Source organism: Aspergillus campestris (genome assembly GCF_002847485.1).
Source record: "Aspergillus campestris IBT 28561 chromosome Unknown P168scaffold_1, whole genome shotgun sequence".
Classification (NCBI taxonomy): Eukaryota; Fungi; Ascomycota; class Eurotiomycetes; order Eurotiales; family Aspergillaceae; genus Aspergillus; species Aspergillus campestris.
This window is the reverse complement of record NW_020194336.1, coordinates 3885933-3911602: the sequence shown is the minus strand read 5'-3', so window position 1 is coordinate 3911602 and position 25670 is coordinate 3885933. Positions and strand designations below refer to the sequence as shown.

At 51.4% G+C, this 25670-nt stretch overlaps 7 protein-coding genes across 7 annotated transcripts; 2 read left to right on the top strand and 5 right to left on the bottom strand.

Moving 5' to 3' along the window:
* Positions 1–1385: 1385 nt before the first annotated feature.
* P168DRAFT_315103 (uncharacterized protein) lies at positions 1386–1823 on the bottom strand (the record flags this gene model as incomplete). Its single annotated transcript, XM_024839866.1, has 2 exons — positions 1386–1416; positions 1471–1823. 2 exons carry the CDS (start codon positions 1821–1823, stop codon positions 1386–1388), a joined length of 384 nt encoding a protein of 127 aa, XP_024697660.1.
* A 2389-nt stretch (positions 1824–4212) lies between these two features.
* P168DRAFT_247613 (aminopeptidase P family protein) lies at positions 4213–6341 on the bottom strand. The gene is made up of 2 exons (XM_024834088.1): positions 6154–6341; positions 4213–6090 (listed from the first exon to the last, which is right to left on the bottom strand). Exons 1-2 carry the CDS (start codon positions 6248–6250, stop codon positions 4709–4711), a joined length of 1479 nt encoding a protein of 492 aa, XP_024697659.1. The 5' UTR covers positions 6251–6341; the 3' UTR covers positions 4213–4708.
* A 648-nt stretch (positions 6342–6989) lies between these two features.
* Positions 6990–8606, top strand: P168DRAFT_230050 (SSH4 family protein; the record flags this gene model as incomplete). Its single annotated transcript, XM_024833217.1, has 3 exons — positions 6990–7425; positions 7509–7814; positions 7870–8606. 3 exons carry the CDS (start codon positions 6990–6992, stop codon positions 8604–8606), a joined length of 1479 nt encoding a protein of 492 aa, XP_024697658.1.
* Positions 8607–9255: 649 nt separating this feature from the next.
* On the bottom strand, positions 9256–14693 carry P168DRAFT_308749 (putative ABC transporter; the record flags this gene model as incomplete). Its single annotated transcript, XM_024839234.1, has 15 exons — positions 14393–14693; positions 13591–14270; positions 13251–13533; positions 12949–13182; positions 12644–12874; positions 12000–12529; positions 11778–11940; positions 11389–11724; positions 11204–11327; positions 11069–11140; positions 10902–11017; positions 10706–10847; positions 10041–10610; positions 9554–9958; positions 9256–9472 (listed from the first exon to the last, which is right to left on the bottom strand). The coding sequence occupies exons 1-15, from the start codon at positions 14646–14648 to the stop codon at positions 9256–9258; spliced, it is 4359 nt and encodes a 1452-aa protein (XP_024697657.1). The 5' UTR covers positions 14649–14693.
* Positions 14694–15614: 921 nt separating this feature from the next.
* Positions 15615–17199, bottom strand: P168DRAFT_230318 (MFS general substrate transporter; the record flags this gene model as incomplete). The annotated part of the gene is made up of 4 exons (XM_024833229.1): positions 15615–16503; positions 16562–16768; positions 16830–16869; positions 16935–17199. 4 exons carry the CDS (start codon positions 17197–17199, stop codon positions 15615–15617), a joined length of 1401 nt encoding a protein of 466 aa, XP_024697656.1.
* A 2838-nt stretch (positions 17200–20037) lies between these two features.
* On the top strand, positions 20038–21488 carry pdeA (3',5'-cyclic-nucleotide phosphodiesterase PDE1). Its single transcript, XM_024838471.1, has 2 exons — positions 20038–20318; positions 20381–21488. The coding sequence occupies exons 1-2, from the start codon at positions 20146–20148 to the stop codon at positions 21123–21125; spliced, it is 918 nt and encodes a 305-aa protein (XP_024697655.1). The 5' UTR covers positions 20038–20145; the 3' UTR covers positions 21126–21488.
* On the bottom strand, positions 21454–23767 carry P168DRAFT_287131 (amidase). The gene is made up of 3 exons (XM_024836509.1): positions 23599–23767; positions 22924–23501; positions 21454–22837 (listed from the first exon to the last, which is right to left on the bottom strand). Exons 1-3 carry the CDS (start codon positions 23712–23714, stop codon positions 21705–21707), a joined length of 1827 nt encoding a protein of 608 aa, XP_024697654.1. The 5' UTR covers positions 23715–23767; the 3' UTR covers positions 21454–21704.
* Between the last annotated feature and the right edge of the window lie 1903 nt (positions 23768–25670).

Here is a 25670-nt window from a genome sequence, read left to right as displayed (position 1 = left end):
GGACAGAAGCAACAGTCAATGCCTTCATTCTGAAAAATAAAAATAAAAAAGGAAGAAAAAAGACTGGGAATGGATCGGCAGTATCAAACGCAGCAAAGATCGCAGAGCTTGGTGGAATATATTATGCTCCCTGGCGCGGCCGAGGACGACCGCATATACACCTACCTAGGTAGGTAACATCCCTGGCGGACTATATGTTCCTTCGCCTTGGGATTTGAGTTCAAAAGACTTTGGTCCCTGATTGTAACTGAAGATTGATTAGAGTCGATGGGACAATGAGTGATATAAGTAGTAATATAAAAACACCAAGATTTATTATAGTAAAGAGAGTGATAAAGTATACAAAGTATACAACAAATAAGTATATTAGTCTAAAAGTAACAATATTTCAAGTCGATCCAAGTTAGTAAGGTATTAAAGAGTGGGAAAGTAATAATAAGAACTATCTATCTTAAGGCCAATAAGAAGACTACCCTATAATTGTGCAACACACCACGATACTAAGCTTAGCGACATGCTTTCCCCGTTTAAGCACGCTATACCAGGGATATAGTTAGTTACTTCAAGCCACCGCAGACTACAAAGTACAACTAGCTAGCTAGTCTTCAATGGAAATAAATAAAATTAAAAAAAAGTAACTTTTTGTCGTTATTCATACAAAACTTCGCTCACCCGTTCTGGGTGTACAGGCATATATCAGGATATCAAGACCGGCTAATAAACAAATCTAATTGCTTTTTATACCCTATGATCATTTCCCCCCCAAGGTAGCACGGAGGAAAAGACATATCAACTGCGCGCCCTGTCTCCTTTCCCTGCGCGTTTTCAAAGATGGTACGACAGCCCATCGAAAGAAAGAGTGCAAAGACAGAGACGCCTCATGCACCGCTCATGATGGAGACGCAGGGCCAATACCCGGCCAGCCACCGTGGCAGGGAATTCAAGCGCCAGCAGGCGAGGCGCAAACTCAACCCACACACAAAGCAGACATGGCCAGGTCATGACGGTGATCTCGACACCATTCGCGCGCAGAGTCGTCTCCGTATCAGAATTTCTGCAGGCCAAGTCTATAGGACCAATCCGATGTCATTGCTGAGAATGACATCTTCATTGCTTCGAGTCGACGGCTCGGGGATCCACTGAAATTTGATGCTCCCGCCTCTTCGAGCGTGGGTGTGATATCTGTGTTTTTTTTTTTGTTGCAGAGAGGTTGTTGTCCTCTGGGCGGGTTTGACTTCCGCCATAGAGAGGACTGGGGCCGACGGATAGGTTGCGGAGTAGCCTTTTTTTCGAATGCGTATTTTCCCCTTTTCCCTCTTTTTATATATATTGTTTTGTTTGGAATGAGCATCAACCGAAAGCAGCGAGTTACCACTGCTGATAACTCATCCGGGCGAGTAATCCATGGATTGGTAGCTGTTTACCGTTAGTGTTGTTCATATGTACGTTACAGGAGATGGAGATACTCACGAATTTATATAATCGAGACCACCAAAATATTCGAGCATGCGGTAACAAAGACCGACGTCGTCTCCCGGTACACCCCCAAACAGTCGACACTGCTGTGCCTCGAGGCCCGCTTCTAGCCGCACATTCCGTTCACGCCTCGACCACGCCGGATGTCCCTGATGCCAGGTGGGGGCGAGGACATCCGACATGGAGCTCAATTGATCAATGGCGACATTGGTGGCTATAGGGCTGGACTCGATAGGAACAAAGTGGTCGAATGTGGTCGGCGGTAGCGATGGATCGGCGGGAGTCAATTGGACATTGCGATTTCGAGATCGTGGGCGTGTGCGACGTCTGTTATGCCTCTGTCCCATTCTCTAGGGAACGTTTTCTTTTTCTTTTTTTTCTTTTGGTTCTCTCTATTGTCTGATATCCGATCTGACAATTGAAAGTCGGGGAAGAAGGATCGTAAACAAATGTTGAATAACCAAACGTGTCGAGGGAGATCACGGCGGAGGACAAATAAAGAAGGGAGTGACCATCATCCCGGGGAAGGATGAGATGAGGTAGGGAAAAAAAAAACCCAGGGGAGCCATCTCGAATGCAGTCGGGAGAAACAAAGATCTTATATACTGAAAGCCCCAAGTGGGAAGCCAGTCGAAATGGTGTGACTCACTGGAGCCGTAGGAGAAGAAATCCTTCAATAGGGTTTCCGCCGGGAAACCCAAAGGGATCCACCGACCCTCGGGATCCGCAACTCCACCCACTGGGCAGTCTAGAAGCAGACGTACCTAAAACCTTGCGGATGGCGCAACATGGGCTCATCGGCAGTCGGAATTACGTCGTGCTGACTGGTTTGGTCGGGACGAAAATCCTATCTGAGGATCAGTTGCCCAAATTTGGCGAGTCACCCAGTGGCAGCCGTTGTGGTTACCTTCAGGCATCTATGGATTGATCGAGGGGATTCAGGAAACCACGCCATCTGGCAAAATCTTTCCCTCGAATCACAACATCTGGCGTAAGGGGATGGGACATGGATCATAACAACTGAATCCTGATCTGTTGCTAGCTACGGAGTACTAGTTAGTATCTCATCAGGCAAACCGACTTCCCGAGGATGAGTTAGCCCTGCAAATTGGCAAGGATGGTGGATGCATGTACAGGGTCGATCAGGAGACAAAAAAAAATTATTATATTGAGTGGTCTGATTGAGAGATGTGACAATACGGTAATACTGTCAGACAAGACCTGTCTGGCTCTCACGGCAATTTTGGTGCGAATCTTCGGCACCGTCCGCTCCGGCCGAAAGTGTGACAAGCCCGTACAAGCTTTCAATACGGACTTCTTGTTCCAGGAAGAATCTTGGCAGATTCTTCATCCTTACCCAATATAATAAAACAGGATCAAATTATAACGGCTCCTCGGCAGGAATCGAACAGAAAGAAATGATATCATCGGTATAATTTTTCCATTCTAGCTTCCCTGAGAAGGTTCCGAGTTCCAAGTTTACAGCACACCGCACACTTACCAGACGACCTACAAAACACTATACTACCTTGGGGACAGGAGAAAGAACAGGAGTGGTCCCCTCCTATGACCAGTCAAAATCTGCTACCTACATCGTGCATATTGAAATCCATCTCGGCATGTATGCTGCAGTTTGACACCAATGCTAACCGACCGTATCTGCATGTCCACCCATACTTCTACAGTTGTCCACACATGCTTCAAATTGACATTCCACCCAGTAATATTATCATCGTCATTGACAGGCACCACTTAGGTGCCTGAAACACGCATGTTCCATTTACTGGTCTATGAGCACCGTGAAATTGAAGGGGGATGAGGCGAGGGCAAAGTCTAGAACGGTTATCATCGGCACCCTGGTTTGAGATGGGGCACACAAATCAAACCGGAGAAAGAATCAAAATAAAATAAAGCAAAAAAAAATAAAAAATAAAATGACGAAAACAACAACAAAAAAAGGAGAAAATAAAATAAAATAAAATAAAAATAAAAAAAGAGAAAAACCAGCCCGGCTCATTTTTCCCTGCAGCTTCAGTTCAAACTCCACCCAGTGGCGTGTTATTGGGGAAACATGGCCCAGTTTTGAATTATCTAGCGTCATGCAGGCCTGTCGTGGCATGGCTGCTGTGGCCGTTGAACGCTATCATCCACTGACACATGTTTGTTTGATGCGTAGTATATGTAGGTCAGCTATCTAGAGTAAGGTAGAGAGAGAGCTCTGTACTAGGTGCACCCTGTATAAACCCCATACAACTGTGTATACTCGTGCATGTATGCAGTCAAGACTCGGGTGAGATGGAGTGGCATGTCTGGTAGCTGTAGCTAAGTTTTTACGATCTTGTCAGATGACAGTCTGAATTATACAAGGTTAAAAGATTGAAAGAGAACTCGAAAGAATAGAACTGATTGGGTGGATATCGACACGGCATTGGTTTGATACCTTCTCTTTCGGCCATACCTGACTGTGGGAACCATGTCCCTCAGAGGTTTCCTTCTCTCGGACGATATACATTGTTAGGTCTGGTTGGACATATCACAACACCCGATTGCCGCGCATGGTCGATGGTCTCCAGCAGGACCGGCAAAAGTTGCCTACACTCACATCGAATCAATAGGATTCAAGAACCAGATTGGATAGTACTCCCACACTGGTCGGTGCCAGCACTCGAGGTCGGGAAGTAAGCTTCCAGTTACCGCATGCCTGCGCATTTACCACTCATTGGATGGGACAGACTTACTGATGACTACAACTACGTAGCTAGTCACTTACTTCGTGGCCGATTTTGCCTGTGCCCGCTGGGATTGAAACTGTGGCTCCGCGAATCAGTGCTTCTCGGGTTGTCGTGTTACCCGTGGCACGACAGCTTTCGGGCCCCAGAGAGCTGCAGATTGACAATTTGGGTAATTCTCGCTCTCGCTTTCTGTTTATTTGTGTCTGAGACTTGGGTTGAGTGGGTTGAAGATTGCCAGAGGCTAGAAAGGCTAGAAGGCTAATCGGATGCAAATATAGATTTCCTCAGGGTGAAGTGGAACCCTGCAACGTCACGCTAGTGGTCGATAGTAGCCCTAACTATTTGCACAACGGAGGGCAAGGGGGTTCAGACATGGTGACACTGACGATCCGTATAAACCCAAGAAGTCTAGACTGGCTGAGTAACTTCCCCCCGAGGACATGAAACAGGGTATGACGATGGGGGGGACGGAAATGAGAAACCACCGTTGGCTTAGTTAGCTACTTGTCGATCCCGCGACGGATGATCTCCAGCATCGCCGCCCCTTTCGGCGCCGTCGTCAAGTTCTCGTACCCGGTGCCTGTCACCAGGATGTCGTCTTCGATCCGCACCCCTCCCACACTGATGTACTTGGCGGCTTCCGCGAAGTCGATGTACTGGCCCAGGGGCTGTTTCCGGGCGTTGGCGAGCGCAAGCTCCGAGAAGTAAATCCCCGGCTCGACCGTCACCACCATGCCCTCTTCCAATAGCGGCACGGACAGTGCGCTCGAGGGGTGGCTCGCGGCGGGGATGAATTCCCAATGGTGGCGCCTAGGGCTTCGCTGCACGGCGGTGATGGGCTGCTCGGACACGTCGTGCACCTCGAGCCCAACGTGGTGGCCGAGTCCGTGGGGGAAGAAGACGGACGATGCGCCCGACTGGCGGATCTCATCTACGGCTCCGTTCCTCAGAACGCCCAGTCCCTGCAAGCCCTTGATGGCAATCACATGTGCGAATTCCTGGATGTCGCGGAACCGCGCGCCCTTCCTCACGGCTTTGATACATTCCTCCTGCATCTCCTCTACGATGTGGTATATATCTCTGGCGTTCTGGCTGGGCCAATCGCCGCCCAGCGGAAACGTCCGCGTCACGTCGCTGGCGTAGCAGTTCCATTCGGCGCCCGCGTCGAGGCAGACCAGCTGCCTCCCTGCGAGGGACTCGTTGTTCTTCACGTAGTGAAGGGTGGCTGCGTTGGGGCCCGATGCCGCGATGATGGCATACGCTTGGTTTTTAGCGCCGTTGGAGACGCAGGTGTCTAAGAACGACCCTTCGATCTGTGTCTCGTTGCTCATTTGGAGGATATTCTCCAGAACCCTCCGGTGAGCCAGGCCCGAGACCTCATTCGCGCGGCGGATCATGCGAATCTCGTACTCGTCCTTGATCACCCGCGCGGCGTCCATGGCCGGCAGCAGCCGCCTGTCATCCACGTAGAGGCCCGTCCCGGGTATTGTTGGTACCTGGGTGTCGTGGAGAGCGTAGATTGGAGCGGCCCGATTATACCTGTTGACCCACGACACCAGATCCGGCTGCAGAGAAGCCTGATAGCAGGCGCGGTCCACGTCAAATCGGTCGAGGGCGTCCTCGACGGTCAGGGTCGGCCCCATCCATATCGCGCGGTGCAGGTCAAAGTCCGGGACGTAGAGGGTCAGGAGATCGTTCTGGATATCGTAGGTTAGGTAGCAATCTGGCTCATCGGCGCCGCAGAGGTAGTAGAAGTAGCGTCGTTGGCGGAAGGGCTGCGGTTGGTCTGAATCGTCCAGGTTGATTGTCGGCTGGCCGACGAGGTAGATCAACCCCGCGGTCGCCCCCAACTTCGAAGCGACTTTGCGCGCATGTTGTTTGGCTTAGGGGGTTGGTTGTTAGTGGACATGGATTGTATAACCGAAAAAGGTCGGCTCTGGCACACCTGGATATTTATCACAGCCATTGCCGGTCACGGTGAGACGAATGTCACAGGTATCTGTGAAACGGATGGCCACATCAGACGAGCCCACGGCGCGCATTCTGAATGAATAGTCGCTGTATATACAGAGAGATGGGTATATATATCAGTAGAAGCGATAAATAGAAATATCAGGACCGTAAACAACCAAGAAAGAAAGGTCGCTAGGCAAGGGATGAAGCTATTGACAAGAGTGTGTATAGGTAAACAAGGCGATTGGGGAACACGGTAAGTTACCAGCTGTAACCGCCCGTAACTGACTAAACCACAAGACTCCAACGGTGGTGGCGTTTCTATGATATCAATACGAGAGATGCCTGGTATTATAGGCTGTCAATGTGACCTCCCAAAAGATAGTATTCGAATATCAGAAGATTCTTTGGGATTAATTCGTTTTCCCCTATAGTTCCTTGCCTATAATGATTGACCTATTGATATAACATCCATATTGATCAAGGCATGTGCCACTATCGCAACGAAGCGTCATCGGCAGTCTTGGCCCCACATGATGGCTCTCTGACCGTCTTACCGTCCGTACGTTCAATACAGACTCAGCCTCCAAACTGACTAAGTTTCTCGAAACTCTCTGACGCCTCCTCTTGTCTTTCTCTCTCTCATTTCTCTTCTCTCGCCCAACCGGTATCTCCCTCATACTTTCCATCCAATTTAACCTCATCCCTCCCACTCCGTTTCCCCGTTGAGGTGTTCCTGTATTTCTGGATCCCCCCCCCGCCTTTCTCTCTCCCGCTTCGTACTCGGTCAATCCCGTCCCATCCGTATCGACGTCAGGTCAATGAACGATGCGGGGACCTGAGGCATCGGGGCCTGGGGCTCTGATGGGCGCTCCGTCAACCCTCACCACCTCCGTCCGATCGACTATCTCCTCCATCCATCCCACAGCCGATCCCGAAGTGGTCGCGTCCAATATTCAAAATGTCCTGCTGTCCGTGTCCTCGAATTCGAATGGCGGTCCCGTCGCCGTCACTGGCACCCCATCCGGGTCAACCGGGAAGGGTATCTTGATCGGCGTCCTATCCGCCTTTGGATCCGCCCTCGTTGCGGTATTGGTGCTGGCCATCTTCTTCTTCTTCAAGTACACGCAGCGCGGCCGCATCTTCCTCGACAGTATCGGCCGCCCCGGTGAATATGATGATGAACAGGCGTTTGCGCGCGAGGAGGAGGAGGCTCTGGAAGCCATGGACGATCTGTCGCGGTCGGAATATTTGAGGGCGAAAGGTGAGTGCAGCCCGCTGGGTTCCTATTGGGTTTGTCGGGTCCGATTCTGGGTGCAGGTCGCTGACAATTCTCTGCAATGGTAGCCTTTACCGAAGCCTATCCCCCCGAGTCCGTGCAGACCGACATTTCGCTTTCGCAGTTCCTTGCGATTCAAGAAAAAGGTGTATCCGCCTGGGAATTCCAACCGGAGTTGGAGATCGCCAATTGTTTCGTCGAAGCCCGCACCGAAGTCGAGTTCTTCGACTCGGAGTGTAGCGTCCAGACCAACCTTCCGGTTCCGAAGCAGAATGATGTCTACTACTGGGAGGCGAAGATCTTTGATAAGCCGGACAGCACCCTTATCAGTATCGGCATGACCACCAAACCGTATCCTTTGTTTAGATTACCAGGTTTGTACCCGCGCATCGGTTTGTGGCAGATCACTACTTACACGACCGATTCTAGGCTTCCACAAATCCTCCGTGGCATATCAGTCAACGGGACACCGACGCTATAACCAGCCCTTCACCCCAACCCCGTATGGCCCTCAGCTACTCCAAGGCGATGTAGTTGGCGTGGGATACCGGCCCCGTTCGGGAACCATCTTCTTCACTCGCAACGGGAAGAAGCTGGAAGAGGTGGTTCATGGTCAGAAAGCGCAGAACTACTTCCCTACGATTGGGGCGAATGGGCCCTGTGCGGTCCATGTGAACTTCGGCCAGATGGGATTTGTGTTCATCGAAGGGAACGTGAAAAAGTGGGGCCTTGCTCCGATGACAGGAAGCCTGGCTCCTCCGCCACCGTACGGCAGTGAGCAGGGCAGCATCCTGCTTGAGTCTGGTCGAGAAAGCGCCGCGCAAATCTCCCAGCGAGTATATCAGAACGCCAACTACGCGCGCACCAACTCGACCGTCCGGATACCCCCCTCGCACAGTCCCGGTCCCGTGCGTTCTCCCACCGACATCTCCCTTACTCAACTGGCCCATGTCCCCTCCAATGAGGATGTTGGCGAAGGCTCGAGTCGTACTGGCGAAGACGAAGACCACCAGCACCCACCACTGGACCCAGACGATATCGACCAAATCCCACCACCCGAGTATTCAAGCCCCGACGGCAGTCTGCGGGGCAGCCATGACGAGGAGCACCCGCCAATACCCAGCTATGATGCGGCGGTTGGCAATCACCACGACCATACCCGGTAGCTGGTTTTATCTGTTGCATTCATTTCTTTTCCTTTTCGGGTGTCATTGGCGGGTTCCTGCAATGCGTATACGACATTTCAGGCCAATTCAATCCCCAGGCGTTATCATTTCCCGGTTATCGATTTTAGCGGCCACGGTTTCTGGCGTTTTTTTACGGGAAGGACGGGTGGGTGTCCTCTGGTGGGATCGATCATGCGGGACAGTGCTACCCGGATTGTGGTAATACGGGTTTTCTCTTTTCAACGTATATATGGAGTGGTACTTTCATGTCTTGCTTTGCTTGGTGGGTGTTATGTATTGTTCGGGATGGGTTGGGTTTGCTTTATCTTGTCGAAGGGTTCAAAGGGACAGACAGACAGGACAGGAAGTTAGTGTGTGGAGTTGCAATTCAACGTAATTCCCCGCTAGCTGTCACGAGTATCTCCTTTCTTACCTTAGTATTTGTGCTCGATTCTCGGCCTTCCAGTAGAACATTGGTGGCTACGTATATTTCCTGTCCTGATTCTTTATTGGGATGCTCTAACACAGTATCTCTACAATGCCAACGCAGACACAGCCTCTGCATCAAGCTTGATACAGTACATCTCAAGCCAAGATAATGAATAGGACCCCCTCACAGGCCGACCCAACCCCAACTAGTATAACCAAGTCACGACTCCAAACCAAACAATCTCGCAAACTCCCCATCCGCCTTACGCAGTAACTCCCGCGGAGACCCGACTTCGATCACCCGGCCACTATCCAAGACAGCAACTTGGTCAAAGTCGAGTAGACTGCGGATTCGATGGGCTACCATGATCACGGTGCAGTTGGGGAAGGATTCCCTTATGACTCTTTGTACTTTGGTGTCTGCTTCTGGGTCGAGACTATACGTTACACGTGGTGTTAGGTCTCTTGTAGCGATCACGAAAGACAAAACCGAGGGAATATAAATGGGATAAACGTACCTGCTCGTCGGCTCATCCAGTATCAAGATCTTGCTCCGTTTCAGCAAAGCGCGCGCCAGACAGAATAGCTGCTTCTGGCCCTGTGACAGAATGCTGTTGTCTAGGATTGAATCCAGGATCTTTTCTTCCTCTTCCGTGCTATCACTACCACAGCCCGCCGCAACAGAATCCCAAACCCCGACAGATTGCAATGCGTCGATTATCCGCGCGCTCGAAACTGCGTTCAGCGGATCGGCGTTCTGTCTGACGGTGCCGGGGAAAAGGAAGGGCTCTTGGCTGAGACAGCTGATATGCTGGCGGATGGATGAGCGGGATAGGAGGGAGATGTCTTGGCCGTCGATGAGGATTTGTCCGGAGGTTATCTCGTTGAGGCGGAGGAGGGAGAGTGCTAGTGTGCTTTTGCCACTATTTTGTAGCGAGCAAGCAATTTGATTAGCCCTGTCTGCGAAGCCAAAAGACGAGTCGATGAGAGGTAAGTAAGATTCACCTTCCTGTCCTCCCACACAGGCCAAACTTCTTCCCCGCAGGGATCCGGAGATTAATGCCGTTGAGTAAAGGCTTTGTCTCAGAGAGGGTCCAAGAAACACTCGCACTCACAAACGCGACCTCCCCCTCAGTCAGCCACTCCGGGACTTCGCTCTGAGCCTGAACGACGGCATTGCTCTCCTCACGACATGTCCCCTCAGCAAACTCCTTAATCCGCGAAACAGCCCCCAACGATGTCTCCAACAACGTCCAGTTCTGAATCAGCTCCGACAGAACAAGGCCCAGGTCCATCATCATGACGAGGGCGATGCCTAAAAGGCCCGCGTCAACACGCGTGCGGAGCGCGAAAGCGATGCCGACGAGAAGTACTGTTGTAGCGGCTACGATCAGATTCAGCACGAGGCTCAGCCAGCGTTGGATGCATAGGAGGAGGTAGTAGGGTCTTTGGGCGGTGTCCAGCTTGGAGATCATTCGAGATGTGGCGGCTTGGGTCCAGGAAAAGGCGCGGATGGTGATGAGCCCTGATAGGGACTCGATGAAGTGAGTGTAGAGGGGACTTTTGAGCTCAATTCTGAGGGTGGTGTGGATTAGCCCTAGCTCCGTGAGTGCAAAAATAAAGTCTCGGGGCAGACCAAGGTGGAAAGGTATAGGAAGTTAAAGACGCACTCTAATAGTCGCAGTTGGCGAGATGTCCTTAGATAAAACCGTTGGATCAGAACCAGGACTCCAAGGAGAAGCGGCAGAGCTGCTGCCAAGTAGGGCAGCGAAGCTATCGCAGTGGCGCCTTGGGCTATGGCTCCAAAGAACACTAAAGTCGTTCAAGTTAGACTATCGACCAAGCATCCATCTAGTAGTTACTTACAGAATCCCGTAGATATAAACCCTCGAGGTAGGATCATGTCGACCAGCCTCATGTCCTGGCTAAAGCGGGTTACCAGTACTCCGGTGTCAACTTTCGACAAGAAGGACAATGGAGCGCTGTAGTTGTTAGCCATTTACCAAGACGGGTGTCAATTGCAGTAAACTCACCCCATGCAGGCGTGCAGCACAACAGAATGAAGGTTTTTAGAAGCCGCGGGGACGATGATGACCCAGGTCCAGCTAGTATCAGACCAGAGATGTCAGTCAAGGCATTGGATCAAGGGCCATTGTTCAGGAGCTTACAATACGGCAAGTGCCAGAGAAAGGGCTTGAATGACGGAGAATGCTCCATATAGTCCAAGCCAATAGCCTAGGCGGGAGGCTGTAGCGTTGTCGCTGCTGGAGGACCAAAGGTCGACCCATACGTCTACGGAAAGTGAGCCATACGCTCTCGCCAATAACTCATTGAGAATATATTTGCGACTTACAGCGGAATGCGTTGATACCGGCGTCGGTCATCAGGAAGAGAAGCAAGGCGGCGATTCTGAACCATCCCAGCGCAGAGAAATAGTACTTGTATACAGCAAGGTCGGTCGTCTGCCGATGGACACCTGGGGAAGGAGCACTGATAGACTCTGTAGTGTCGTTTGAAGGGTTCTCTAGGTCATCAATTTGCTCCGTTTTAGCTGTTGGCGTGAGTTTGATTCCATGCCTCTCAGTGAGGTTGTGCGCGTGGTCTCGAAGTTCGGTATAGCTGCATTGCTTGATGACTTGGCCATTTTCCCCGAGGACCATGATCAGGTCGGCTTGAGGCAAGTGATGGACTGGACATCATCAGTGTGAGATTTAACTGTTGATCAATCAAGCGAACACATACTGGTATGAGTTGACAAGAACACCGTACATCCCAGCCGACGTAACAGTCCAGCCGGACCAAAGACATTATCAAAAACATGCCGGGCAGTTGCATTGTCAAGACCACTGAGAACATCATCGAAGCAAGCGATTCGTCTACGAGCATAGACGGCTCTGGCGATAGCCTATACAAGCGAAACCCGTTAGTGTTTTACCAACACACAAAGGAAGCAAGGCAGCCAACAATTCTCTGACGTTGTCCTCCGCTAAGTTTAGACCCTTTACTACCCACGGATGTCTTGTCGCCTGCTGGCATTCTCTTGAGGTCCACATCTAGCGCACATGCGCGCACAACTGTATGATACCAGTCTGGATCAAACGTGGATAGGTCTTCGCCCGCAATATTCTTCTGTATTGATGCATTGGATAGCCATGGAGTTTCATCACAAAATGCCAGATCCGGGTACTTGATAAAAAGCTCACCTTCCAACACTGGTGTTTCACCTGCGAGGCCCTTCAGAACGGTAGATTTACCGCAGCCTACTGGACCGACGAGGATAATGACAGTACCGGTGGGTGAGGACTCGAGCTCAAGTGTGATACCGAGTGTCTCTGATGAAGAGGGAGATTTCCAGCCAAATCGAACATTTTGGAGTGAGAGAACCACTTCTTTCTGCGTTTGGGAACTTTTTAGAAGCGGGCATAGCTCTATGCCGGCAATGCTATCTGTCGGTGTTGGGTGAGATGATACTGGCTGAGAAAGCTGTCTCCTATCTGTGTACAACGATTGTTCTATCAGCCCTCACTGGGAGATGGATTGAATGATTCGGGATCTAGGTATAGTGAAACGCGCTGCAAAAGATCATATAAAGAGAGATGGGTACATACCAAGACGGCTTGGATTCATGAGGAAGTCCTGTATCCTATTAAGGCAGCCTATCGATGCATATGTGTCGGGAATTGCCATCAAAAGGTAACTCAGCGGAGTAATCATCAAGCTTATAAGCGACAATGACATGATAGTTTTGCCGACGGCAAGACCTCCGGAGCCCTGTAGCAATGCTAAGATCGCATAGGCAGCGAGAGTCACAAGTTGTCCCACAATCATAGGAGAATTGACTAGGTCGGTGTCAGTTCATAGTGAGCCTGGTAACACAGTATGGTTGAGTTGAGATAGGAATTAAAGCACGCACCCATGCATACGCGGATTGACTGGAGCTTGCGGAATTTTTTAGAAATCTCAAGCTCTTCCGTGCGCAATCCTTCAACCATAGAGCTCATTACCTCGGTCAACCCGAGAACTTTGACGTTGCGAATCGAGCCTAGGATGGAAGTCGTAAAGTTGATACGCTTCTCGGTAGCCTGAAGCCAACTTTTTTGTCTAGCGGAAACGGCATTGCCCATGGCAAACGAGAAGCCTGTGAAGACTAGACTGGCACTGTTAGACAATGAACACCGTAAGGCCATCAATGATTGGGGAGAAGGGCAGACTAACTTATCACCACTAGAATAGGAGCGATACAGACAACGCCGACTTGGGTTTGTAGCAACCAGGTAGCCAGTGTCAATTGGAGTACATTAGCCCAAGTCTCGCAGACTACCGAATAGAAATATTCAGCAACCATTTCTATGTCAGCGCCTAGAAGGGCCATAGCACTAGATTCGTCATTGCTTCCCAGTGGCAGATCCATCATATGCTGGAAGACAAGGGCCATCAGACCACCACGAAGCATGGTTGTGGCACGATATCCTAGGTGTTCGTAAGAGGCTCGCGAGACCTAGACCAGAATGTCAATTTTACTCTTCACGCTGCGAATACACATCAAGGAGCTTACAGCGATCCCGGTAAAGACAATTGCGGTTGCTGCAATCAAGGCGTAGCCCATTTCTTGCGACAACGGGCTGGTCTGCTGTAAGACGGTGACAACTCTCCCAATTAAAAAGGGCTGCGCGATGCTAAATCCCACGACACAAAGCCGTGGGAGGGCGATCGTCGCGATTTCCCATCGCAGACACTTGATCACCGCCACGAGCAACGCGTTCTGCCCCTTCTGCGGGTGGCGAGTCCACGAGTCTGCGAACCGAGTCGACAACTCTGAAGACAAGAGCTTTCTATGAACAGTAGGCAGAGCATCTCCGGTCAGTAACACGGAGTGCCCTTTCCACAACAGGCCATTCAACCAAGTAAATAAGCCTCGACTAAAAGGTCCGCTCACGCTTTCGGTGGAGTGGTCCTTTTCCGTGTGCAGAAACCATTTCCGTTTTTCGGTATTAGTGAGTATCAAGAGAAGGAGTTTAACGGCTAGAGACGCGGAGAGGCAAGCTGGGTAGCCCTGATAGCCGGCTAGCAGCCAGGAGGTACGCACGCGCGCAAGATCCAGAAGCAGCGTGACAAACAGGTAAGCAGAGGCAAGGAATGATGGTCGGATGGACCGGAAATGCTCCATGTCAACTAGTACTATAACGACTAGCGCTGATATAAGATCCAAAATGGCACTCGCAAGTAAGATGCGCCCTCCGGCAAGGTGCTGCATCGCAACAAGTACTAGAAGTCCAACCTGAATGGCTGCAAAGGTTACAGAGACAGCCTGCATGAGAACAATACTTAGCGGTAGGTCCTTTTCATGAGAGCCGAACGCCAGATAGACGTAAGGATACTAACTAATGTTATCACACGATATGCGGAAGAGAACACCTTGGGCGCCTGCCTAGACAGCCGAAACAGGCGAAAGGTTGCCGGCAAAAGGAAGCAAGCCGCTGGTAATATGTTCAAGATGCCGGATTCGAAAGCCACCGTGAAGTCGAAGCCCCCACGACAATCCGCCGTAGAAACAATGGCACCAAACTGGCTATCGCCGCATGCGCCGGTTGGCGGGGTTGATACTGATGCCATGGTAGAACTGGCTCGAGGCCAAGAAGAGGTATCTGGATGTTGGCCCTGAGGGACATCGGCTCTCGAAGCGCTGGTAATCAAAGACCATGCACAGAGGGGAAGTAAGCACCAAGAGTAGATGATATAAAAGTGTAGCCTAAGCCTGGCCGGGCTAATCACGCAAGCTTAGCACCAAACAACTTCTTTGTCTTGTAAAATCTACTAGCCCAGGTCTGACTAGCTGATATTATAGCACAATTTCCAGTCACACTCTACTGACCCATATATGCCAAGATCACAATCATTGCTTGTTGGCAAGGAATGAGCTTCGCCCCCGGAGATCCACCAGCGCCTTGACAGCCAATCATTAGTAGGACCCTGGTTGTTTTAGCGAGGTTACATCCAACAACTCCAATGATAAGGCGACAGAGACTGGCATTCTACATCTCAGTGGTGTAATTGTGGGCTTGACATTTTGATAGATCTGGCTGATGTAGTGCATGAGACCACAACGACAAGAGATCTCGAAGGCAATCAAAAAAATAAACCCGAAAGAACAGCAGTCGAAATAGAAAGTGCGGGAATGGATCGAACAGATAGCAGCTCTCGGATGGACATGTTGAACGTCGTCTTACCCAAGGTAACTTGAACTAGATTCAATACTAGAATCATCCTACCGTCTCTGCCAGTGGCATGTACTACTCGAAGCATATTCTATAGCAGCGCCTGCACCGAAACCTCGATTAACCCCACAAAATACGAATCGCGATCACAAGGTATGGCCCGTTCCGCATCTGGCGAAAGACTCAGCCGGAATGGAAGTCGAGAAGTTGGTTTTGATGTGTTTGTTATAGGAGGCCTTGTCACCCTCGAATAATGTTATAGGGAACGAGTGGGTTAAGTCATGGGGACCATCACGCCCATTGAACTGAGTAAATCTATATAGCATCTTACCACTCCACCCGAAAGGATGTTCAGCTTCGTAAACTAGGCCTCATCGCTCTCGTCTCCCTGAGCAGGGGGGTGAACAAAGAGCAGGCCCAGCAAGCACAACACGAACGACCCTGCCAGACCATAATACGGCAGGCCCAGCGCTGTGCCTCCTAGTTTCATCCCAGTCTCAAACAACCACGCAAATGCTGGCCCAGCATACAGAGACCCAGTCGTCTGAACTATACCGATGGCCGTATTCAATTTCGCCGTGTCCTGTGGTGCCACGTAGCTCGTTGCTAGCGAGCGACACAGCGGAGCTAGACCGGACCCGAGGCTGTGAATCGCTAGCCCAGCGATCACCAATTCTATCTCCGACGCCGCCATGCAGAGTGCTCCGACGGCGGCGATAGCGACAGATGCACGGGCGAGTGTCAAGTCCTTGACTGGTGAGGGCTGGTACCGCAAGAGGATCTTGGAGAGAAGAGGAAGGGTGACGAGTAGGACTACCATGTGGAGGACCCCGCGGAGGGTCAACAGATACCCCGTGCTGGCGAGAGGCCAGTCAAAACGCTTGCTGATGTATTGTGCCAGAAACTGGGATGTACCGAGGACCTCCGGGGCGACTGTGAGAAAGGTGGCCAGGACGATAACCAGAGAAGAAGACTTCAGCGATGCGATGGAAGAGCCGAGTTGGAGAAGAGAAAGGGGTGATCGGAAGTCACGAGGCTCCTCTTCCGACTCTTGCTCGGAGAGGGAGTCATGCTTTGATGGTGACAATGTCTCGGGTACGAAGAAGAGCGGGATTAGAGCAACCAGGCTGACGATGAAGGCGATGAAGGCTGAAATCCAAGGTGAAAATGCTTCCATGAAGATGGAGGAAAAGGCTGGCCCGACAGAGGCACCGACTAGACTGGCGAATGCCATGAGGAAGAATGTGGACGCTCTGTTGTATATGTTAGACTTCACATGATTCATTGAGGTGGGTGACTATGAGAGCATACCGGTCTGATGGAACCACCAAATCCGATGCAATCGAGTACAGATTCGCGAGGAGCACGGTGTTTCCACCCCCGACGACAGCAAACAACGGACCAGCCAGGATGAACTCGACCCGGATAATCCTCGGCATAGCGATTACAGCTAATTCCCAGGCCAAGGATAGTAAGGTCCCAGCCATTGATAGAATGATAATGGGTTTCCGACCGACCCTGTGGATGATCTCAGTTTCGATTCCTCTTCGTCTTGAGGGTAACTCAAAGATCGCCTCACCTATCAGCCAAAATTCCAAATGGAAAGGCCACAACAAGTCCTAGAGGAGCCAATCAGCACCGGACACTTGAAGCAAAGGTAAACCATCACCCATCTAGTACGTACCAACCACGGCCTCTACAAGAGGGAGGCAGCCATTAAGGTAAGCCAATCTGGACTGGATCTTTTCAGTCTTGCAAAGCTCTTCAGTCGGGGCACCTTGTCGAACATATCGACTGCAAAGGTTGTCTTCGATGAGTCGCGTTAGGGGTACATTGAGACAAGCCCCCGCGGCGGACAGACAGAAGACAACAGCAGACAACCAGTAGATTGATAGCCACCTCGTGGCTTTCTGCTGTCTACCAAGTAGTGGTGTGGTCTCGTCAAGCATCGCTACTAGGTGGGTAGTCGTGGTAGAGAATGACAAGAGGTGAGAGAGGGGAAATATTGACGAGTCGTGCTAAACCAAAGGGCGCTACTCCAAGGTAGCCAACATTTTACTGCAACCCTGATTGGAAATCCCATGTGTACCCGCTATTGATAAGATTAACTTCGGTCCAAGTCTAGGGTTTATGGTATATGTATAAATCCCGGTAAGGTATTTCGTTGATCAGAATAGAGCTTCTGCGCAGATAGTATGTTCGTTCGAGAGGGAGTGGTTGACCGTTGAATATGGCATTACTCTCGTATCCAATGGAGTAATTCCAGATAGTGTCGCAAAGCCAGGTAAGACCCATCCATTCTCTGATAACACATCAACAGGACTGTAAATTTCCAGTGTTATGTTGGCTTGTCAAGTTCGATAGTCTGTTGGGTCGGTCTTCTCTTCAGCTTTGCTGCATCAGTTTATTCACACCCGGTGATGTCAAGGTGAAGTCCGGGGATTTTCCACCAGGATAAATCCCATCACTATCTGGCAGAGACGTAGGGTGCTGGTCGTCGACTCCATCCTGTCGCAGGTCCGAGCATCAACCTTGGTCGTGCTTATCTCGGGGGGTTCAATACCTGGCACGAAATGCCATCATACCTGCCAGTTAGTGCTTACCCCGTGTGACAGGGGTGTTCTCTTTATTTCCTAAGCGACGACATCAACTAGTTTGTGGCCATAACAAAGGACGGAGACGGTTGTGTAAATTTGATATCCGGGTGGATCGGAGATATATACCAAGGCGGATCACGGGACTCGATCGCTTTGATGAACATCTTTTGGGGATAATTATAGACAATGTTAACTAGATTCAATCAGCATCCGGTGGAGCAACTGCACCTCATTCTCCCCTCTTTCACCAATAAGATCCAGTCCATGCTGCAAATTAGACTTGATCGTTGGACAAGAAACAAGAAGAACGATTGATCTACAGTGCTCCGTGCACCTCTAGGAAGAGAGCGTTCAATTAATTAGGTTTGTGTCTTCCTCTCATGTGCCCCCCCTTCATCCATCCAGGTTATTCCTTATATTATGGACTACACCCTCTTCAATTTCCTTTCGCATGTCTGATTTCCTCTTTCTCTTCATTTATTTTCCCCTCTGTCACCTTTGGCCCCTTAACTGACCCCTGTGGAAGCCCACCACTCTTCGACCAGCCACTCCTACTCCGTCTCCGCCACGGACATCCCCGGAAGTCTCCCCCACACAGATCGACTGTCTTGAACGGAATTCGATGATCTAAGATCGGATTGATTACCATTGGCCTTGTCTCATCCCCACACTCTCGTACGCTCAAAATCGTGGCTTTCGCCCCCTCTCCGACCGGACCATCTCCCAGCCACCGACCGCAGCCGTACAGCGGCCGCTTAGTTGTCAGTCGTCGAATGCGGAAGTGTCTTCCCCTACCTCTCTCATTGGTACGCGCCCGAGCGAGGTGCAGCTCGACTTGTGTGACAGAAGTCTGCTTAGAAGACGTCGATTCTAATTACTTTGGACCAACGATTCGTCATTCGACCGGTCCTATTGCGCGTGGGCGGCGTCGCTAGTTCCCTGGAAGGCTGGTCATATTTTCAATCCGTCCCCGACCACCCAGATCGGTGCTTTGGATCATAGTTTGAATCCCAGCTGGTCCTTAACCTTGGGTTGATGGTGAACACCATCCCCCGTAGTTGATTCGAGTGCGACCATTTCCCATTCCCTCCTACCTATCGACTTACCTCCGACAAGCGCCGGGGGTTCGGTCATACCCTGCGACTGTGCCTTCCTGTCTGACAGGGTTTACAGCCCGTTCACGCACTTGCCGATTTCTCTCATTTTGAACCACCTTCCTGGCCAATATTGACCCGTCCGTGTGACTTCACAACGCTTGACACGACCTTTGCACCTTCTAGAATCGCAGGCAATGCGGTATCCGCTCGTCGTTTTGGTGGAAGCCGCGAGCAGCGCGTCGCCGAACTATAAAAGCATAAAGCGGTCGGTCGCTTTCTGATTCTCGATTATTTCTTTGGTGGTCACCACAGCTTGACTTCTAGAGTACACCACTCGACAGGGTAAAAAACAAGAACAATCACATAATAACCGACATAATTCACAGCGCTACAAACCTCCAGCAAATAGCTATCCGGGGAAGGCTCGGGAAAGGCGCTCTCGTCTGTGGTTCGCCGTACAGTCTACAGACCGCTAAACGGATGCGATAGGCCTATCGGAAAATGCATCCGAAGTCATCTCGTCATGGAGGAGTGGGGGCACACAATGCAGCGATGCAGGTCATTGTCTTGGTAAGTTTGTGGCCGTGTTCTATTATATACCTGCATGTCTCATTCTTTCTATGGCATTGTTCTTGGCGCCACTTTGGGTGTCACGCGTCCGCCCTGAATGACGCCGAACACTCCTCCATTTCTGAAGCCTAGTGAATTATCGATTCTCCAAGGCGATGGCTGACCTTATTAAACCAAGGGCCCAACTGGAGGTCCCCGTGAGGACAGGATCACTTCGTTGCTCGTCCGATCCACATCCACCGATTGGTCGTCCGGCTCGGTGATCTCGGTCGATGCAGGTACCCTCCTTTGTGGAATCATCCACGCGTTGGAGTTGAAAGACAAGGGGCCGTTTGCGGAACTTCCCTTGCCCAATAAAACTGCCCGGGCCAACGCCGTGCACATCGTCCGAGAGATCATCGGCGCGGTCCTCATCACCCACCCTCACCTCGATCATCTGTCGGGGTTCTTCGTCAGCACACCGGCTCTCGAGGCAGGAAGCGAGCCCAAGCCTTTGGCGGGACTCCCCTCGGTGATTGCCGCCATCAAAACTCATCTTTTTAATGATGTTATTTGGCCCAACCTCTCCGACGAAGACGGAGGAGCCGGGCTCGTCACCTATCAGCGTTTGATTGAAGGTGGCAATCCCCGCATGGGTCGTGGGCATGAGTTGGGCTACTATCGGGCCTGCAACGGGCTGCTCGTAAAATGCCTAGGCATCAGCCATGGAAAGTGTATGAGGCGGCACCCGCCGGATTCCACTAATCCTAGCCAGTCTAATCGTGTGAATTATGCGCCTGTCCCCGGTGAGATGGGAGACGCAGGGTGAGCGACTTCCCACCATTAAGATCCCCTCGGGGAGATCAATTGCTAACACGTCGATCTAGGACGCTGTCTGGGATGTCCCCATCATTTAGCACGGAAACGCATACGACGATCGACAGCTCCGCATTCTTCATCCGCGATCATGCCACGGGCCGGGAGATTTTAATCTTTGGTGACGTCGAGCCTGATTCACTGTCACTCAACCCGCGCAACAAGCATGTATGGTACACAGCCGCACCCAAGATCGTGAATTCTGATTTACGCGCAATCTTCATCGAATGTTCCTACAACGATGGCACGGAGGACTGCGTGCTGTACGGGCACCTTTGTCCACGGCACCTGATCAAGGAACTGCTCGTGTTAGCGCACCGGGTCTTCGCACTCCGAAATCCAGAACAGATCCCCGGAGACAAACGTAAACGACCAAGCACGCCCGACGTGGCGGGATCTCGGGCGTTTGGCAAGCGAGCGAAGAGTGACGCACAGCATAGTCTGCAAGGTCACTCGGCGAACCTAGTAACTCGCACAAGAAGTTCAAGCAGACGTCCATCGAGTGGGATGGGTCTGGACAGCTTGGAAATCAGTGGCAATGATCCATCGACGGACAACTTGACAGAGATTCCCTGGCAGTCAGAAGATCCGCCCCTCTCTGGTCTGCATGTATGGATCATGCACATCAAAGATGATATGACGGATGGACCGCCCCCAGGAGACCGAATTCTGCGAGAGCTCCGTGGGCAAGCGGACCAGGTCAGCCTGGGGTGCAATTTTCGGATTCCGGACCGTGGAGAAAATATCTGGCTATAGGTGACTGCCACGGGAGGCGACAGACATGCCTTGACACATGATTCAGTCGCTGATCATATTCTCGGGCCGGGTGTGTTTATTTTGTTCTACCGACTGGACTCAAAAGCCCTTCCTCTCTTACGCACCACACTATTCAAACCAAAACTCCCTATCGATACTCTCACCCTCACCGCATTTGCATACATGTATCACCATAGAGGGAGAGGGGGATTTCACTCAAACATACATAACACACATACATAGTCATTGTTAGCTAGGGTTGCACACTGCTATTGTTCTTACATTCTCTGGTTGACTGCTGCAGGGCAGCTAGCTGTATTGATAGACTGGACATGACAAGACAAGGTTTATGAATCACGTTCTGCATGTGTTTAATCCACTGAATATGAATTTTGGGAAGAATGAATGCTGTTCGATTATTGTAGTGATTGAACGAATGAGGAAGAAGTGGAGAAAGCAGTCACTAAAAATATAAACAACAGACCAAGTCATTTCTTTACTGGACTATACTAGATTGACATTATGCTCCCATTCCCGTCGGGAAAGTATATACTTATCTCAGCTCCAGCAAGTTAGTACCTACTCGTTCGTCTTCTCAGCCGCCTTGCCGATGACATCCTCCCACAGGGAGTTATCACCGCTGGGAATCTGCAAGCCGGAAGTAGAAGCATCAGCCGCAGAGGGGCGGTTCTCAGGGAGATCCAGAATAGGCAGGCCGTCACGGGCGAAAGCGAAGAGGTCCTCCTCGGTACCCCACTCGCCCATAGCCATGAGGCCGACAGGGACGCGCGCGCCACTGTCAGCATGGCGGACGTAGCCGGCGGGGCAGTTGATAGCGGGGCAGCCGGTGAAGTTGGCGAGCCAGACGTACTCCATGTTGCGGACGGAGGACTTGCCGTCTGAGAGGCCGCGGGAGAGGTCCGCGGGGCTGCCGATCTTCCAGCCTGGGATGGGGGTGCTGGGGGTGAGGATGAGGAGGCCGGGGTGAGTGCGGAAGAGGTAGGCGAGGTGGGCCATGAGGAGGCTGCGGAGGCGCTGGGAGGCGTTGAAGTCTTGGCCCGTGATCTGCCACATGCCCATGGAGACGAGGACCTTGTTGGGGGCTGTGATTTGGCTGATTTGGGAGGGGGAGAGCCCTGAGGCGATCTCCGTCATGATGGTGAGGACGTGTGCGCGCTGGCCTTCGGGGAGGTAGGGGATGCTGATGTCGATGATGGTGTAGCCTTGTTTGCGGTAGAGGTCGAGGGCTCGGTCGAAGATGGCTCGGACGGGGGGCTCGGCGCGGTCGATCCAGTCTTTGACGATGCCGATGGTTTTGTTTTGGGGTCGCGGGGAGGAGGACGAGAGCGTGCTGAGGGGGTGCGGGAAGGCTGCGGAGGCGGGGTCTTCGGCTTCGGGGGCGGGCGCGGCCATGATGCGGTAGGCTAGGGCGAGGTCGTCGATGCTTGCTGCCATGGGACCGAGAACGCCGACGGTCGGCGCGAGGGACTGCGAGGGTGAGCCGCTGACGCGGCTGTGGGATGGCTTGAGTCCCCAGATGCCGCAGAAGGAGGAGGGGATGCGAATCGAGCCGCCGCCGTCGGCGCCCAGCGCAATGGGCACCAGACCGGCACCTACGGCGTATCCGGATCCACCGGAGGAGCCACCGCAGTAGTAGTCGGTGTTGTTGGGGTTTCTGGGCGTGCCGTAGTTGGGGTTGTTGTTGTTGGTGTCTGTGGGGTTAGGTACCTGTTAGCTAGCTATCCAGTCCAGTTGATGCTGTCCCGCACCCAATCTGCGGAAAAGGTGCTTGACTTACCCAGTCCAAGCTCATGCATGGTAGTCTTGCCAATCACGATTGCACCGGCCTCTTCCCATTTCTTCACGCACCAGGACGTGCCATCGAAGCCGCCCTTGAAGTCCAGCTTGCTTCCGAGGGTCCGCCGATATCCCTCGATGTGCACTTCATCCTTGATCGCAACAGGGATCCCGTCCAGCGGCCCTAACGGCTTTCCATCCTTGTATCGCTTTCCCGACGCCTCCGCGGCCGCTCGGATCCTCTCCGCCTGCGACTCGAGAAAGGCGACCGAGTGTTTGCCGGGGGGCTTCGCATCGCGACGGACCAGAGGCAGAAGTGTCTCGACAACTGCAAGTGGGGTCAGTTTGCCGGACTGGTAGAGCGCGTGGTAGTCGGCGGAGGTATAGTAGTTCGCATCGGTCTTCCTTCTCTCGGTTGGGGCCGGCAGAGCTGCAAGGGATGTGCTGTCGGCATCTGTAATTGGCACGACGGTCGGGTCGTACCGGGGGGTATACTGCCGCAGATGAGGAATGTTGTGGATGATGTCAAAGCCCGCATTGCGCCAGAAGTAGCTCTGCACGAAGTTCAGATTGTGGATCCTAGAGCACGCAAAAACAATTTGATTAGGCTCCATGATTGAACGCGACTTCGTGACTATCCAATTTCCCTACTCGAATTGCTTGCGCATTGACTTACAGAGTCGCCCCGATAGCCAAAGGTGTGCCGCGAAACACAGGCAGGTCCTGGTCCTCGTTCTTATAGGGAACGGAGGGACCTTGGCGGACCTCTGGATAGCCAAAGAACTCAGACATGGTATGCAGCCTATGGAAATCAGACTCGATGATGAGAGGTGAGGAGGAGGTTGAGGATGGATGATGGATGATCTGATGCCTCCGCTGATCGTCATCCATGTGCTGCACGTGACTTTAACCTCGGCCGATTCATCTCCACAATATCCGGTTTCTGTTTGACATCTGCTCATGGCCTCATACACTGACCAACTCGTGAAGTACATTCCTCAGCAGTACATATCACTCTCTATCTAACCTTGTGGATGATAGTATATGAGTTCAGCATCGACATGTATTCATACACCCGTCAGCTGCGAAATGACTTGATGCAGTCAATCGGTCTACTGCTCACGGCACCACCGCGCAGCTGTATCGTACTCAAGCGCAAGATGCTAAGCCAAGTCCAGCGATATCGGAGCTGCAGATACTTTTTATTGCTTGGAGACAGCACAACCCTATAAACACCTACACAGATAGATGAAATAGCTGCTCTAGATGCGCTATGTCATCTCATGCTTCGTCAAACCACCACATACCCCTTTGTTTCTATAGCCTGACTACAGCGAGTATTCTACAAGTGTGTGTCATGCTCACGTTCATTCGTTTCCAAAGACGTTACAGTCTTCAGTCTTATTGCTGTGACCGTATGCCTCGGACACGCCCAAGCGGGAGCAGGTTTTCACAAAACAATTGACTTCCTGGCCGAGGGAGTTCTCGATAGTACTGGGTAAGCCAGCACAGAAAGGCCCTGGGGGTATACAACTCATGGAATGTATAACATAGACTAATCCCTCTTGAATGGGTGAGTCATTGAAAAATCTCGCCCCCGGATACTGGTTATTCGTGAGTAATCTCCGATACATATCGACATAGTAGTCTGCTCGAAGAAGACACTCATATTATACCCAGGAAGGTCACTGCAGCATTGACGTTGATCCTTTGATTCATGCTCGTGTGTTGAGATCTCTCAGAGGGAAGGTTGGATTAAAGACGATTACTAATAATGCAGACATATGCAGGCGCTTTACTGGGTCAGGCAGTAGTCGCCAGATTGGGAGATTTGGGTCCATCGGAATCAGATCTGCTCCGTCTCCACTTTCTCTCTTCATCCAGTATCCATACTCGGTCCCTTCCTCTCCATCAGTTAGGTTGGTTACGTCCACGGTTTCAGCACCTCCTTGCTTGGTTATTTCTGCTAGCTCATTGGATGAGCTAGCAACTGTTGATCTGTTACCGTGCTGAACTACGGCTTACCTTGCTCCAGTTCAGGCAAAAAGCAGGGGCACACGGGTCTTTCCAAGCCACTAAGATCAAAGCCAGTCAATCTTTCAAATACCGATCCAACGATCGGAGGCTAGCCCTTCCTAATGAATCACTTCCCTATATTAACTTAGATTGTTTTCCCCTCAAAGAGTCCTCATCCGCCGGCACCATTGGATCATCCTTCGCTACTTGCTTCTACCATTAGAAAAATCTCCGTGTTGAGGTCGAGAGTTAGACTTCTCCAGTCTCGGACACCATGCCTAAATTCAGATTAGGTGGTAACCAGCCGTGGTGTTGCAACCCCAATTTGGTTGCATCAGGAGGATTCCTCTCGGATAACTAGTCAGTGGATCTGCGATGATGGTTGTATAGTCCTGTTGCTGTCTTGGAGATACTGATTCTAAACGACAGTAGAACTGATTCTGTTGTGGCCAGTCCAAGAAAGGACAGAAGAATACTCCTTCCGCCACGACCGTTCCTCGGTGGATGTTGTGTAGCCTGGGCTCCACCATCAAACCCTAGTCCAACTCAAATATCGTATAGAAAAGGAGAACAGCAGCCTACTACAGTGTGTAGTCGTGTTCTCCTTAGGGCTCCTTCGAGCGAATACTGCACGTTCCTGTGGGGTACTCTAGCCCGGTGGAGCGCTGTTTTGGAGACTACAGTGGAAAGTGAAACACAATGCTTTTGCTTCCTCATTACCCAAAACGTTGA